General features: G+C 46.5%; 1 protein-coding gene across 1 annotated transcript in view; it reads left to right on the top strand.

Moving 5' to 3' along the window:
- The window catches only part of LOC137350994 (myosin-7B-like), a 237,743-nt gene that overhangs the window by 158,496 nt on the left and 64,951 nt on the right, over window positions 1-14,296 (top strand). Inside the window, exons 32-35 of the mRNA XM_068015735.1 lie at window positions 1,150-1,499; window positions 2,394-2,518; window positions 7,312-7,427; window positions 13,004-13,196. Of these exons, the coding sequence (XP_067871836.1) occupies window positions 1,150-1,499; window positions 2,394-2,518; window positions 7,312-7,427; window positions 13,004-13,196 (784 nt within the window). The remainder of the gene's footprint in view (window positions 1-1,149; window positions 1,500-2,393; window positions 2,519-7,311; window positions 7,428-13,003; window positions 13,197-14,296) is intronic.

Here is a 14,296-nt window from a genome sequence, read left to right as displayed (position 1 = left end):
GAACTTGTGGCCACAGATTGATAGAGACAACATTGCATTTGTTCTACTGGAGCAATACATTTATTGTTAGTGATATCGGCTCAATCTGTCAGAGGGGCTGGGTGCTTGATCACTGGGGAGCGATACATCAGTGTAGCTTGTACTCCAGAGACAGGTAATCTCCCAATGTTAAACCACCTTTTCTTGATCAAACCTGCCCACATGCTTTATTTTGTCAGATATCAGCTACTCTGCTGCGTTAAAGACAGACAAAGCTTGGATTCACAGAGAGCTTTTCACAGACCAAACACTTCACAGAAAATTAAGTACTTTTTGAAGTCACTGCTGTAATGTAGGGAATGAGGCAGCCAATTTGCGCACAGTAAGATCCCACAAACAATAATGTGATAATGGCAAGACTAATAATGTTACTGGACTAGTAATTCAGAGGCCTGGGCTAATGATCTGATGTCATGAGTTCAAGTCCCAGCACGGCCGCTGGGGAATAAATAGATCTGGAATAAAAAGCTAGTCTCAGTAATCATGACCATAGAGCTATCAGGTTGTCATAAAAATCCATCTGGTTCATTTTAGAGAAAGAAATCAGCCATCCTTACCCAGTATGGCCTGTATATGACTCTAGAACCACAGCGATGTAGTTGACACTTTACTGCCCTCTGAAATAGCCTTGCAAGACACTCAGTTGTGAAGAAGGCGGCTCACCACCACCTTCTCAAGGGGAATTTGGGGTTGGCAATAAATGCTGGCCTAGCCAGTGACACCCAAGTCCCATAAATGAATAATAAAAGAAAATCTGTTGATTGGTGAATAAATATTGGCCAGGACATTGGGGCTATCTCCCCTGCCCTTCTTTAAAATAGTGCCAAGACCTTTCACATCCAGCTGAGAGGATAGACAGGGCCTAGGTTTGATGTCTCATCTGAAAGATGGTACATCTGGCAGTGCAGCACTCCCTCAATACTGCACTGGGACTGTTAGTCTGAATTATATATTCAGGTCTCTGGACTGGGCTGTTCAACTGGCCCACACCATGACACAATGTTGAGGAGTCAGCCCTGAGCTAAGCAAGTGTTACCTCGCACAAACCAGGAGTGAATTGTGTCCCTTTTCTTGCGGGTCCCTTCATGTTATTGCATGTTCCTCCCTCAGGAAGAAGTTGGCGGCACGTCTTCAAGAGGCCGAGGAGCGGGTCGAGATGATGAGCAGCAAGTGTGCTTCGGTGGAGAAGGTGAGGAACCGACTTCAGGGCGAGGTGGAGGACCTGAACACTGAGGTTGAGAGGTCGCACGCTGTCTCTGCCGCCCTGGACAGGAAGCAGCAGAACCTTGACAAGATTGTAAGCGAGTGGAAACTGAAATTGGAGCAATCGCAGGCAGAGATGGAAATTGCACAGAGAGAGGGGAGGGAGACAAGCACACAGCTGCTGAAACTCAAAAACGCCTTCGATGAGGCAGTGGACTCGACTGAGGGGCTGAAAAGGGAGAACAAACACCTACTGGGTAAGAGGCAGCTGCACGGCATGGACAGCAGAGATCAGAAGGGGTGTATTGTCGGAAACTGCCATCAAAATCCCAGCTCTTTTAAAAAGGAGACATCGTAGACTGATTGACTCAGTGGGCCCTCTCCGTTACAGTAATTGGAACAGGAGTAGACCATTTACCATCCCCCAACACCACCATTCCACCATTCAGTTAGATCATGGCTGATCTGTACCTCAACTCCATTTTCCTGCCTTGGTTGTGAAACCTTTAATACCCTTACCTAACAAATATCGATCAATCTCAGTTTCTAAATTTTCAATTGCCCCCCGACCTTTTTGGGGAAGGAAGTTCCAGATTTCCACCAGGCTTTGAGTGAGGAAATGCTTCCTGACATCACCCCTGAATGGCCTGGCTCTAATTGTAAGGCTATGTCTCCTTGTTCTGGACTCCCCTGCTATCTGCACCGATACTTTGATTACTGTCTCTAAGTTGCCTGCCTTAGGGAGATACCAATGCAGAAACAGGTGTCTCTCAGTTTCTCCGCCAAGGACATGTGAGAATCTCCCCCATAATTGTTGTGATCTGGAATACCCTGCTAGAAAGGGCAGTGGAAGCAGATTCAATAGTAACTTTCAATAAAGGAATTGCAAAGATACTTGAAAAGAAAACATTTGCAGGACTGTAGAAAAGGAGCAGAGGAGTGGGACTAATTGGATAGCTCTTTCAAAGGGCTGGGACAGGCATGATGGGTTGAATGGCCTCTTTCTATGCTGTAAGATTCTATGAATTTGTTCTCTATGACATTTAGCTAAGTACGTTGGAGGTCTGTCCCCGAAGGACATTAAGATGGACTTGTTGTGGTACCAACTTTGCGTTTGTTTATTCCATATTTTTTTCTCTCTCTCAAAACAGAGGACATTGCTGCACTAACAGATCAGCTGAGTGAAGCCACCCAAAGCTGCCATGAGATAGACAAGGTTAAGAAACGACTCCAGGAGGAACAGGTTCAGCTGGAGGCTGCAGTGGAAGATCTTCAGGTATTTTATTTAACCTGGCCAGCTGTGCTGGTTAAACCTGATGTAGCTGTGAATGACCAGGCCAGGTGTTTGCCAAGTGCCTGAGTCTCTGGCCCTGAGACTAGAGGGACAGAGATGGAAAGAGGACCAGGGGATTGGTGGAGAGGAATCTGGTGAATGGCTCTATTGGAGGACCAGCACCTGTCACAATTTGTTGGATTTTGCACCAGATATTTTCACGGGGTCACCCCTCATTCCCATTGGTAGATCTTGTGCCACAATTCAGAGTTCACCTTTCACTGCCCAATATCTTGCCAAACGATAGCATTACCCAATGATTATACTGAATTCTTGCTGTTTACCTCCCATTGGTGTATTGCACGTGGGGCACGCGTGTTTTTCTGTCTTTACGGGAGGCAAACTGAGAAGTTCTTCATCAAGATAAGGTAGATCAACAAACTGGTTTATTTTACATAAAAAGTATGAATGCACAAAATGTAATTTTGACAGTGCAATTGTCAACCACCCTATGCACCTCATTTCAGAAAATACAGCAGAGACGTAACCGCCACTGCTCTCTGGGGTACAGAATTCTCAAGACTTAACTACCCTCTGAGACAAGAAATTCCTCCTAATCTCCATTTTAAATGGGAGTCCCCTTGTTTTGAAACGGTGCTCCATTTAACCTGAACTCTAATCCTTTTAAGACTGTGAGGAGGGGGAATGGGTATTTGGACTGTCAAACTGTCAGTCACTGAGGCCTCCAAATTGGACTCTTCCATTGAACTTTGGGGAAACAACACATTTAATATAATGAATTGCTTATTTAACCTAGGGGAAGATGGCGGCATAGGGCTCCACAGGGCTCCACAGGGCTCAGTGTTGGGTTTCTTGCTGTTTGTGGTATTTATTAATGAGTTGGACTCAAATATGGGAGGCATGATTGGTAAATTTGCTGATGACACAAAAATTGGACGTGTAGTTAATAGGGAGGAGGAGAGTCATGGTCTCCAGAATGATATCAATGGTTTGGTTGAGTGGGTGGAAAAGTGACAAATGGAATTCAATCCTGAGAAGTGTGAGGTGATGCATTTGGGAGCGCAAATAAAGCGAGGGAATATACAATAAACGGGAGGATATTGAGAGGGGTAGAAGAAGTGAGAGACCTTGGAGTGCATGGCCATAGGTTCCTGAAGATGGCAGGACAGGTAGATAGAGTGTTGAAGAAGGCATATGGATTGCTTTCCTTTATTGGCCGCGATATAGAATACAAAAGCAGGGATGTGATGCTGGAACTGTATAGAGTGCTGGTAGGCTGCAGCTGGACTATTACGTACAGTTCTGGTCACCACATTACAGGAAGGACATAATTGCTCTGGAGAGAGTACAGAGGAGATTTACAAGAATGTTTCCAGGGCTTGAGGGTTGCAGCTATGAGGAAAGATTGGATAGGTTGGGGTTGTTTTCCCTGGAATTGAGGAGGCTGAGGGGTGAGTTGATTGAGGTGTACAAAATTGTGAGGGGCCTAGATAAAGTAGACAGAAAGAATCTGTTTTTCCTGGCGGGGAGGTCAGTTACCATGGACACAGATTTAAGGTGATTGGTAGAAGGATTAGAGGGGATATGAGGAGAGATCTTTTCATCCAGAAGGTGGTGGGTTTCTGGAATTCACTGCCAGGAATGGTGGTGGAGGCAGAAACCCTCAACTCTTTTAAAGGTCCCTGGACATGTACCCGAAGTACTGTAACCTGCGGGGCTATCAACCAGGTGCTGGAAGGTGGGATTAGTTTGGGCGGACAGCTTATTTGGCCAGCACGGACACGATGGGCTGAATGGCCTCCTTCTGTGCTGTATTTTGTTTTATGTTCTAGTGGTAATTTTTATTGAGCTAGTAATCTGGAGGCCCAGACTAATGCCCTGGGGACATGGCTTCAAATCCTGCGGTTGGTGGAATTTAAATTCAATAAATTCAGTTAATTAATAAAAATATATGGCATTGAAAGCTAGTTTCAGTAATGGTGCCACGAAACTATCATCAATTGTTGTAAAAACTCATCTGGTTCACTAATGTCCTTTCGGGAAGGAAATCTGCCGTCCTTACCTGGTCTGGTGACATGTGTCTCCAGACCCACAGCAATGTGGTTGACTCTTAACTGCCCCTGAAATAGCCTAGTAAGCCACTCAGTTCAAGGGCAATTAGGGATGGGCAACAAATGCTGGCCTTGCCAGTGATGCCCACATCCCATGAAAAAACCAAAAAAGGCACAGCCACAGTGCTGTTAGGAAGGAGTTCCAGGATTTTGACCCATTGACAGTGAAGGAACGGCGATATAGTTCCAAGTCAGGATGGTTTATGACTTGGAGGGGAACTTGCAGGTGGTGGTGTTCCCATGTATTTGCTGCCCTTGTCCTTCCAGTTGGTAGAGGTCACTGGTTTGGAAGGTGCTATCTAAGCTTGGTGCGTTGCTGCAGTGCATCTTGTTAATGTTTTTCTAGTCCTCTGATGTCTATCTAATATTTCAAAGCTCCAGAAACCTGAATATGTAGACAATTATGATGCCAGAATGTCTTGCTTTGTGAAGCTAATAAAAATTTCAAGTTACTATGGCAACCTACCTACTTCCATATCTGTAGGTCTAATGCTAAGACAATCAACTAAATTTAACATTACAGAAATAATAGGAAGTAATTCAAGAAATGCAGATAAACATCAAGATGCTACAGATTCAAAGGCAGGTGTAAATAGAGTTTAGAAACATAGAAAATAGGAGCAGGAGTAGGCCATTCGGCCCTTCGGGCCTGCTCTGCCATTCAAAAAAGATCTTGGCTGATAGTCTAATTCAATACCCTGTTCCCGCTTTCTCCCCATATCACTTGATCCCCTTGAATACAGAACAGTCATAATGAATGACAGAACAGCATTAGCATTGAAGGAGGAGGTATTAGCGGGTTTAAAAGTGGATAAATCCTCAGGCCCAGATGAGATGTATCCCAGGCTGTTATGTGAGGCAAGGGAGGAGATAGCAGGGGATCTGACACAAATCTTCAAATCCTGGCCACAGGAGAGGTACCAGAGGACGGAGGACAGCGAATGTGGTACCATTATTCAAGAAGTGTAGCAGGGATAAACCAGGTAATTACAGGCCGGTGAGTCTAACATCAGTGGTAGGAAAACTATTGGAAAAAATTCTGAGGGATAGGATTAATCTCCACTTGGAGAGGCAGGGATTAATCAGGGATAGTCAGCATGGCTTTGTCAGGGGGAGATCGTGTCTAACTAACTTGATTGAATTTTTCGAGGAGGTGACTGGATGTGTAGATGAGGGTAAAGCAGTAGATGTAGTCTACATGGACTTCAGTAAGGCTTTTGATAAGTTCCCGCATGGGTGATTGGTTAAGAAGGTAAGAGCCTATGGGATCCAGGGCAATTTGGAAAATTGGATCCAAAATTGGCTTAGTGGCAGGAGGCAGAGGGTGATGGTCGAGAGTTGTTTTGGCGATTGGAAGCCTGTGACCAGTGGTGTACCGCAGGGATCGGTGCTGGGACCCTTGCTGTTTGTAGTGTACATTAATGATTTAGACATGAATATAGGAGGTATGATCAGTAAGTTCACAGATGACACGAAAATTGGTAGTGGTGTAAATAGTGAGGAAGAAATCCTTAGATTACAGGACAATATAGATGGGCTGGTAAGATGGCCAGAGCAGTGGCAAATGGAATTTAATCCTGAGAAGTGTGAGGTAAGCATTTTTGGAGGACTAACAAGGCAAGGGAATATACAATGGATGGTAGGACTGTAGGAAGTACAGAAGGTCAGAGGGACCTTGGTGTACTTGTCCATAGATCACTGAAGGCAGCAGCACAGGTAGATAAGATGGTTAGGAAGGCATATGGGATACTTGCCTTTATTAGCCAAGGCATAGAATATAAGAGCAGGGAGGTTATGATGGAGCTGTATAAAACACTAGTTAGACCACAGCTGGAGTACTGTGTACAGTTCTGGGCACCACACTATAGGAAGGATGTGATTGCACTGGAGAGGGTGCAAAGGAGATTCACCAGGATGTTGCCTGGGCTGGAGCATTTCAGCTATGAAGAAAGACTGAAAAGGCTAGGGTTGTTTTCCTTAGAGCAGAGAAGGCTGAGGGAGGACATGATTGAGGTATACAAAATTATGAGGGGCATTGATAGGATAGATAGGAAGAAACTTTTTCCCTTCGCAGAGGGGTCAATAACCAGGGGGCATAGATTTAAGGTAAGGGGCAGGAGGTTTAGGGGGGATTTGAGGAAACATTTTTTCACTCAGCAGGTAATTGGAATCTGGAGCACACTGCCTGAAGGGGTGGTAGAGGCAGAAACCCTCACAACATTTAAGAAGTATTTAGATGAGCACTTGAAACGTCATAACAAACAAGGCTACGGGCCAAGTGCAGGAATATGGGATTAGGATAGTTGGGTGCTTAATGCCGGCACAGACACAATGGGCCGAACGGCCTGTTTCTGTGTTGTACAACTCTATGACTCTATAACAGGCCAGAGGGGCTGAATGGTCTCCTGTTCTGATGTTCTGAGGAAGAGGGAAGTTATGAGTCACGGGCGCTAATGAGGGAGTTTAATTTCCTTTTGAAACTATAAAAAATGAAATAAACTGATCGTCTGAAAAAATAACAGCTGACTACTCAGCATGGCCAATTGGTTTTCCATCATTACAATTACTCCTTGTGGCCTCTTTAGATCCCATTATTTTCCAGCATCTTCCCTTCACACATTCAGTTACCTGAAACAAGTAACCTTCTCTTTTATTATGTGTTAGAATGAGCTGAAGACTGCAGAGAACAAGAACAGCCGGCTTCAGCTGGAGCTGACTCAGCTACAGAGTGAACATGCGAGACAGCTGAAGGAGAAAGATGAAGAGATTGTCACTGTGAGGTAGCGAGGAAGGAGCACAACGCTGAGCCGGGCAACCCATACACTGCGAATATGTGAATCCTATACGGAGGGCAAAATGCTTGGGGCATAATTGCTTTTATTTGTTTGTTGAATCTGGATTAACATCACGGGCAATATGGCCACTAACATGGGGTGGGAGCCAAAAAGATGAAAGATTTGCATTCCCAATAAGAATGCAACCATTAGGGCATTAAGTGAAGTCTAAGGGGGCTCCAGGGATAACATTTCTTTTCAGCTCAGTGTCTGGAATTAGTGGGAAAGCCATCGTTCTGCTTAATTCCCCAATCTAACCTACTCGAGTATCCACACAGGTGAAATGATATTTGTTCAGTGTGGAGCAGACAGCCTCTCTCACTGCTCACCTAACCCAGGTAATCAGCAAACGAGCGAAAAAGAATCTTGCCTTAAGATCCCCCAAGTTGTGGATGTTTAACCTGCTAAATCCATCCAATTTACCAGCTCAGTCTACAGGCCTTCAGCTAAAGCTCTACACATTCAGGTACCTGAAGCCGAGGGGGAGAATCCTTGTTCCCAGTGGAAGGCCAATCCTTCCAGGTCCCAATGAGGCAGCCTGGCTGTTCAACAAGATTCCGGATTACTGCGGATCCATCCAGCTCAGGTTCACAAAGGCAGCCGCAGGGGAGGGATTCAGTTCCCATTTCTTTGGCTGCCTGTGAGTCAGCTGAACCATCACAAGACTCGGCTGAGTTTCACTGGGGTCACCCTCTGGCACCTTCCTCGAGTGGCCAGGTCAGCCTAGACAGTGAGAACTCCCGATGAGCAGTCAGTAACTCCTGCTGTACTCCATATACACTGGATCAGCCATGGAACCTCTCCCAGGGTTATATAACCTGCCCATTCCAGCTCTGCATGTGTGAACACGAAGAATAGCCAATCTAACAAGGTACTGCAGTGAGTGGTACCCGTACAACTGTACACTAGCAAGGGTCTATCCCTTCAAGAGAGGTGTGTTCCTACCAGGTAGGAAAGCACTGTTCAGTGAAAATAGCCCTAAACACTTTCCTGATCCCTTTTCAAAATTGCAGTTCAACTCGTACAGTATGCAAATTGGCGCATGTACACAGACTGGTGCATGTACACAGACTGGCGCATGTACACAGACTGGCGCATGTACACAGACTGGTGCATGTACACAGACTGGTACATGTTGGTTAGGCCCCAAGTGGATTTTTACGTCCAGTTCTGGTCACCACACTTTAGGAAGGATGCGAGGGTCCCTAAGAGGGTGTAGAGGAGATTTACCAGAATGGTTCCAGGGATGGAGGATTTTAGTTACAAAGTTAGGTTGGAAAAGCTGGGGTTGTTCTCCCTGGAGCAAAGGAGATTGGAGGGGAGATTTAACAGAGACTTACAAGATTATGACAGATTTAGATAAATTAGACAAGAAAAGCCTGTTCCCATTAACTGATGGTACAAGGACTAGGGGACACAGATTGAAAGTTTTGGGCAAGAGATGTAAGGGGAATGTGTGGAAGAACTTTTTTAGTCAGTGGGTGGTAATGACCTGGAACTCGCTGCCCACAAGTGTGGTGGAAGCAGAGACAATCAATGACTTCAAAAGGAAATTGGATGAGCACTTAAAGAAAACAGACTTGCAAGGGTACAGGGATCGAGCGGGGGAGTGGTGAGCTGGCATAGACACGATGAGCCAAATGTCATCCTTCGAAGCTGTAAATGACCATGCACCAGATTGGGGAATATACCCAGATTGGTGAGTGTACTACAGGCCTCAAAACAGTCAGGGATAGAGGAGCAGATATGTAGTCAAATCTCAGAGAGGTGTAAAAATAATAGGGTAATAATAGTAGTGGATTTCAACTTCCCCAATATCAACTGGGATAGTCTTAGTGCAAAAGGCTTAAAGGGGACGGAATTCTTAAAATGCATACAGGAGAGCTTTTTGAGCCAGTACGCAGAAAGTCCTACAAGAAAAGGGGCCATACTGGACCTAATCCTAGGGAATGAAGCCGGACAAGTGGTAGAAGTGTCAGTGGGGGAGCATTTTGGGGATAGTGACCATGACTCTGTAAGATTTAAGGTAGTTATGGAAAAGGACAAAGACAGGCCAGAAATAAAGGTACTGAATTGGGGGAAGGCCGATTTCAATTTGAAAAAGCAGGATCTGGCCAAAGTAGACTGGGAGCAGCTACTTGTAGGAAAGTCTACATCAGACCAGTGGGAGTTATTCAAAAAGGAAATAGTGAGAGTTCAGGGCCAACAGGTACCCGTTAAGGTGAAGGGTAGGACCAACTAGTCCAGGGAACCCTGGATGTCAAGGGATATAGAGGATTGGATCAGGCAAAAAAGAAGGCTTATGGCAGATTCAGAGCGCTGAAAACAGCGGAGGCCCTAGAGGTGTATAGAAAGTGTAGGGGGGTACTTAAAAAAGTAATTAGGAGAGCGAAGAGGGGACATGACAAAACACTGGCGGGCAAGATAAAGGAAAATCCCAAGGCGTTTTTTAAGTATATTAAGGGCAAGAGGATAACCAGGGAAAGAGTAGGGCCCATTAGGGACCAAAGTGGCAATCTGTGTGTGGAGCCGGAGGACATAGGTGAGGTTTTAAATGATTAATTTTCATCTGTGTTCACTATGGAGAAGGACGATGTAGGTGTAGAGATCAGGGAGGGGGATTGTGATATACTTGAACATATTAGCATTGAAAGGGAGGAAGTATTGGCTGTTTTAGCAGGCTTAAAAGTGGATAAAACCCCAGGTCCAGATGAGATGTATCCCAGGCTGTTATGTGAGGCAAGGGAGGAGATAGCAGGGGCTCTGACACAAATTTTCAAATCCTCTCTGGCCACAGGAGAGGTACCAGAGGATTGGAGGACAGCGAATGTGGTACCATTATTCAAGAAGGGTAGCAAGGATAGACCAGCTAATTACAGGCCGGTGAGTCTAACATCAGTGGTTGGGAAAGTATTGGAAAAAGTTCTGAGGGTTAAGATTAATCTCCATTTGGAGAGGCAGGGATTAATCAGGGATAGTCAGCATGGCTTTGTCAGGCGGAGATCATGTCTAACAAACTTGATTGAATTTTTCAAGGCAGTGACTGGATGTGTAGATGAGGGTAAAGCAGTTGATGTGGTCTACATGGACTTCAGTAAGGTTTTTGATAAGGCCCCACATGGGAGATTGGTTAAGAAGGTTAGAGCCCATGGGATCCAGGGCAATTTGGAAAATTGGATCCAAAATTGGCTTAGTGACAGGAGGCAGAGGGTGATGGTCAAGGCCTGTTTTTTGCAGTTGGAAGCCTGTAACCAGTGGTGTACCACAGGGATCGGTGTTGGGACCCTTACTGTTTGTAGTGTACATTAATGATTTAAATGTGGTTATAGGAGGTATGAACAGTAAGTTCGCAGATGACACGAAAATTGGTGGTGGTGTAAATAGTGAGGAGGAAAGCCTTAGATTACAGGACGATATAGATGAGCTGGTAAGATGGGCAGAGCAGTGGCAAATGACATTTAATCCTGAGAAGTGTGAGGTGATGCATTTTGGGAGGAATAACAAGGCAAGGGAATATACAATGAATGGTAGGACCCTAGGAAGTACAGAGGGTCAGAGGGACCTTGGGGTGCTTGTCCATAGATCACTGAAGGCGCAGCACAGGTAGATAAGGTGGTTAGGAAGGCATCTGGGATACCTGCCTTTATTAGCCAAGGCATAGAATATAAGAGCATGAAGGTTATGATGGAGCTGTATAAAACACTAGTTAGGCCACAGCTGGAGTAATGTGTACAGTTCTGGGCACCACACTATAGGAAGGATGTGATTGCACTGGAGAGGATGCAGAGGAGATTCACCAGGATGTTGCCTGGGCTGGAGCATTTCAGCTATGAAGAGAGACTGAAGAGAGAAAAGGCTAGGGTTGTTTTCCTTAGAGAAGGCTGAGGGGGGACATGATTGAGGTATACAAAATTATGAGGGGCATTGATAGGTTAAATAGGAAGAAACTTTTTCCCTTCGCGGAGGGATCAATAACCAGGGGGCATAGATTTAAGGTAAGGGTTAGGAGGTTTAGAGGGCATTTGAGGAAAAATATTTTCACCGAGACGGTGTTTGGAATCTGGAATACACTACCTGAAGAGGTGGTAGAGGCAGGTACCCTCACAACATTTAAAAAATATTTAGATGAGCACTTGAAACGCCATAGCATACTAGACTACGGGCCAAGTGCTGGAAAATGGGATTAGAATAGTTAGGTGCTTGATGGCCGGCACAGACACGATGGGCCGAAGGGCCTGTTTCTGTGCTGTATAACTCTATGACTCTATGGTGCAGGTACACAGATTGGTGCAGGTACACAGGATGGGGAATGTACCGGTACCCAGGTTGGTGCAGGTACACAGATTGGTGCAGGTACACAGATTGGGGAATTTACCGGTACCCAGGTTGATGCAGGTACACAGGTTGATGCAGGTACACAGATTAGTGCAGGTACACAGGTTTATGCATGTACCCAGATTGGGGAATGTACCGGTACCCAGGTCGATGCAGGTACCCAGATTGGTGCAGATCCCCAGATTGGTGCAGATCCCCAGATTGGTGCAGATACCCAGGTTGATGCAGGTACACAGATTAGTGCAGGTACACAGATTGGTGCAGGTACCCAGATTGGGGAATGTACCAGTACCCAGGTTGATGCAGGTACACAGATTAGTGCAGGTACACAGATTGGGGAATGTACCGGTACCCAGATTAGTGCAGGTACACAGATTGGTGCAGGTACCCAGATTGGGGAATGTACCAGTACCCAGGTTGATGCAGGTACACAGATTAGTGCAGGTACACAGATTGGGGAATGTACCGGTACCCAGATTAGTGCAGGTACACAGATTGGTGCAGGTACCCAGATTGGGGAATGTACCAGTACCCAGGTTGATGCAGGTACACAGATTAGTGCAGGTACCCAGATTGGGGAATGTACCGGTACCCAGATTAGTGCAGGTACCCAGGTTGATGCAGGTACCCAGATTGGTGCAGGTCCCCAGATTGGTGCAGATACCTAGGTTGGTGCAGGTACACAGATTGATGCAGGTACACAGATTGGGGCCACCTGTGAATTTCTGACCGTTCTATTGTTCATGGGAAGAGGATTAGGCCATTCAGCCCATTGAATCTGCTCTTTTACTTTGCTACCCTATCCTTTTAATTCCTAATCCCTGCCTTTTCTCCGTATCATGCAATTTCACCAGAAGCACAACAGAAGCCCTGGTTATGTGTATAAATGGAGGGTGCGGGGGTGGTTCCGGTGACGTTACGGCAATGGATTGGGAGCAGCTCTGAGGATTTTCCTGGCCACTGTGAGGGCAATTTTAACTCAATCCGCCTGTCGGGAAATCCATGGGATCAGGTGCAATCCTGGTTTTATACTGCACCTGATTCCACTCTCCGCTGGTAATATCCAATGGGATGCAAATTCAGCATACTAGCCGATCTCGCGGATTACCCACCCAACGAGGTAGGTTAACATGATCCCCTCACCCACCCTATCTCTACTCAACTCAATCTAAATGGTGTCCTTTCAGACGGAACCAGCAGCGCACCATAGACATCCTGCAAACAGACCTGGAGAGGGAAATGAGGAGCAAAACCGACGCTCTCCGAATCCAGAAGAAAATGGAGAATGACCTGAATGAGATGGAGCAGCAAATGAGCCAAGCGATTCGACGAGCCAGTGAGGCTCAGAGGGCCATTCGCAACTTAATCTCACAAACAAAAGTGAGGTTCCATTCCTTCCAAACATTTCCAGTCACCTCACACTCACCCCGTGTGTGTCCGTTACTGTCACCTCACACTCACCCCGTGTGTGTCCGTTACTGTCACCTCACCCTCACCCCGTGTGTGTCCGTGACTGTCACCTTACACTCACCCCGTGTGTGTCCGTTACTGTCACCTTACACTCACCCCGTGTGTGTCCGTTACTGTCACCTCACACTCACCCCATGTGAGTCCGTTACTGTCACCTCACCCTCACCCCGTGTGTGTCCGTGACTGTCACCTTACACTCACCCCGTGTGTGTCCGTTACTGTCACCTCACACTCACCCCGTGTGTGTCCGTTACTGTCACCTCACACTCACCCCGTGTGTGTCCGTTACTGTCACCTCACCCTCACCCCGTGTGTGTCCGTGACTGTCACCTTACACTCACCCCGTGTGTGTCCGTTACTGTCACCTCACACTCACCCCGTGTGTGTCCGTTACTGTCTCCTCACATTCACCACGTGTCTGTGTTACTGTCACCTCACACTCACCCCGTGTGTGTCTGTTACTGTCACTTCACACTCACCACGTGTCTGTGTTACTGTCACCTCACACTCACCTCGAGTGTGTCTGTTACTGTCACTTCACACTCACCTCGTGTGTGTCTGTTACTGTCACCTCACACTCACCCCGTGTGTGTCCGTTACTGTCTCCTCACACTCACCACGTGTCTGTGTTACTGTCACCTCACACTCACCCCGTGTGTGTCTGTTACTGTCACTTCACACTCACCACGTGTCTGTGTTACTGTCACCTCACACTCACCTCGAGTGTGTCTGTTACTGTCACCTCACACTCACCCCGTGTGTGTCCGTTACTGTCTCCTCACATTCACCACGTGTCTGTGTTACTGTCACCTCACACTCACCCCGTGTGTGTCTGTTACTGTCACTTCACACTCACCACGTGTCTGTGTTACTGTCACCTCACCCTCACCCCGTGTGTGTCCGTGACTGTCACCTCACCCTCACCCCGTGTGTGTCCGTGACTGTCACCTGACACTCACCCCGTGTGTGTCCGTTACTGTCACCTCACACTCACCCCGTGTGTGTCCGTT

Source organism: Heterodontus francisci, chromosome 2, assembly GCF_036365525.1.
Source record: "Heterodontus francisci isolate sHetFra1 chromosome 2, sHetFra1.hap1, whole genome shotgun sequence".
NCBI classification, from domain to species: Eukaryota; Metazoa; Chordata; class Chondrichthyes; order Heterodontiformes; family Heterodontidae; genus Heterodontus; species Heterodontus francisci.
The sequence above is the reverse complement of the archived record's forward strand: the minus strand, read 5'-3'. Positions and strand labels throughout refer to the sequence as shown.